General features: G+C 67.2%; 1 protein-coding gene across 1 annotated transcript in view; it reads left to right on the top strand.

Annotated features, from left to right (window-relative positions):
• Positions 1-968: 968 nt before the first annotated feature.
• The window catches only part of ZSWIM6 (zinc finger SWIM-type containing 6), a 200,894-nt gene continuing 200,752 nt past the window's right edge, over positions 969-1,110 (top strand). The window contains exon 1 of the mRNA XM_023507586.1: positions 969-1,049. Coding sequence (XP_023363354.1) covers positions 969-1,049 — 81 coding nt within the window. The remainder of the gene's footprint in view (positions 1,050-1,110) is intronic.

Raw genomic sequence — 1,110 nt, 5'->3', positions numbered from 1 at the left:
GACAAGGGCTGTTCAAGCTCAGAGACTCCAAACGGTGGGCTGGCTTCCTGGCCCGAGGGGCTGAGGGAGCGCGAGGGCAGGACAGCCGCAGGTCGCGCGGCTGCCGGGCAGGTTTCTAGCTCTCTGCGCTTTTTCCAGCACTTGGCTGGCTCGGCCCCAGCCCGGCGACTCAGCAGATACAGGGCAAGGGGATGGGTGCGCTAGAGCCGCGCCGGGGCAACGGAATGAGCGCTCTTCTCCACCTGGGTCTGCAAAAGTGAAGTGGAAAATAGCCGCTGAATGCAGCCCTCCTCCCCCTTCCCCGGCGCCGCAGCCTCGGTTGGTGGAGGGGGGAGCTCCCCCGGACAGGCTGGAGGGGAAGCGGGTAGCCGGGCGGCCTCCGCCGCACCTCCTCCGCCTTCCTCTCCACCCGCGTCCCCCGGGCCCCATGCCGCATTTCTTTGTTTTGAAAGCGCCTCCTCCGCTCTGAGGCTTTTCCCCGGGAGGGCAGGCTGACGGGGGGGTGGGGCATCGGCTCCAGGGCCCCGCCCCCCATTTAGCCTGGACCGCTCCTATTAGCACTCTCCTCATGTCCTCCTCCCTCCCCGCTGCGACCCACGAGGCGGGTCCTCACTTGTCCGACTTCAAAGGGAGGCAGGGAACTGGAAGGGAAAGTTGAGTAGGCAGGGGGCTCAGAGACCCACCCACCTTAGGCTAGGCTGGACAGCCCGGCCCCTCCCGCGGGAACCCCGCCTGAGCCCCGCCCCCCGCGTCACAGCAGCCTGACATTCTCACAACCCACCCGGCACCCAACCCGCCTGCCCCCGCCACCCCCGTGTCCGCTGAGTGCTCTATTTATGTTTCAGCCCAGCGATTTACATAGGCTCCGCCCCCGGCCCTAGGTTCTCCCTACCGGAGCCCCGCCTCAGTCTCTACGTCATGGCAGAGGCCCCACCTTTTGTGCCCGTACAAGGAGCGGCGGGCCCTAGATGGCAGCGTGGCGTCGCGACGGCGTGTGCGTGTCGCGCTTCCTTGTGCCGTTTATAGGGTCCCGGCACTTCCGCTGTCGGGTTAGAAGCGGCGCGGTCATGGCGGAGCGCGGACAGCAGCCTCCTCCCGCGAAACGGCTCT

The sequence above is a fragment of the Otolemur garnettii genome, unplaced genomic scaffold (genome assembly GCF_000181295.1).
Source record: "Otolemur garnettii isolate 467f Iridium unplaced genomic scaffold, OtoGar3 scaffold00005, whole genome shotgun sequence".
Classification (NCBI taxonomy): domain Eukaryota; kingdom Metazoa; phylum Chordata; class Mammalia; order Primates; family Galagidae; genus Otolemur; species Otolemur garnettii.
This window is presented reverse-complemented; position numbering and strand designations above follow the sequence as displayed.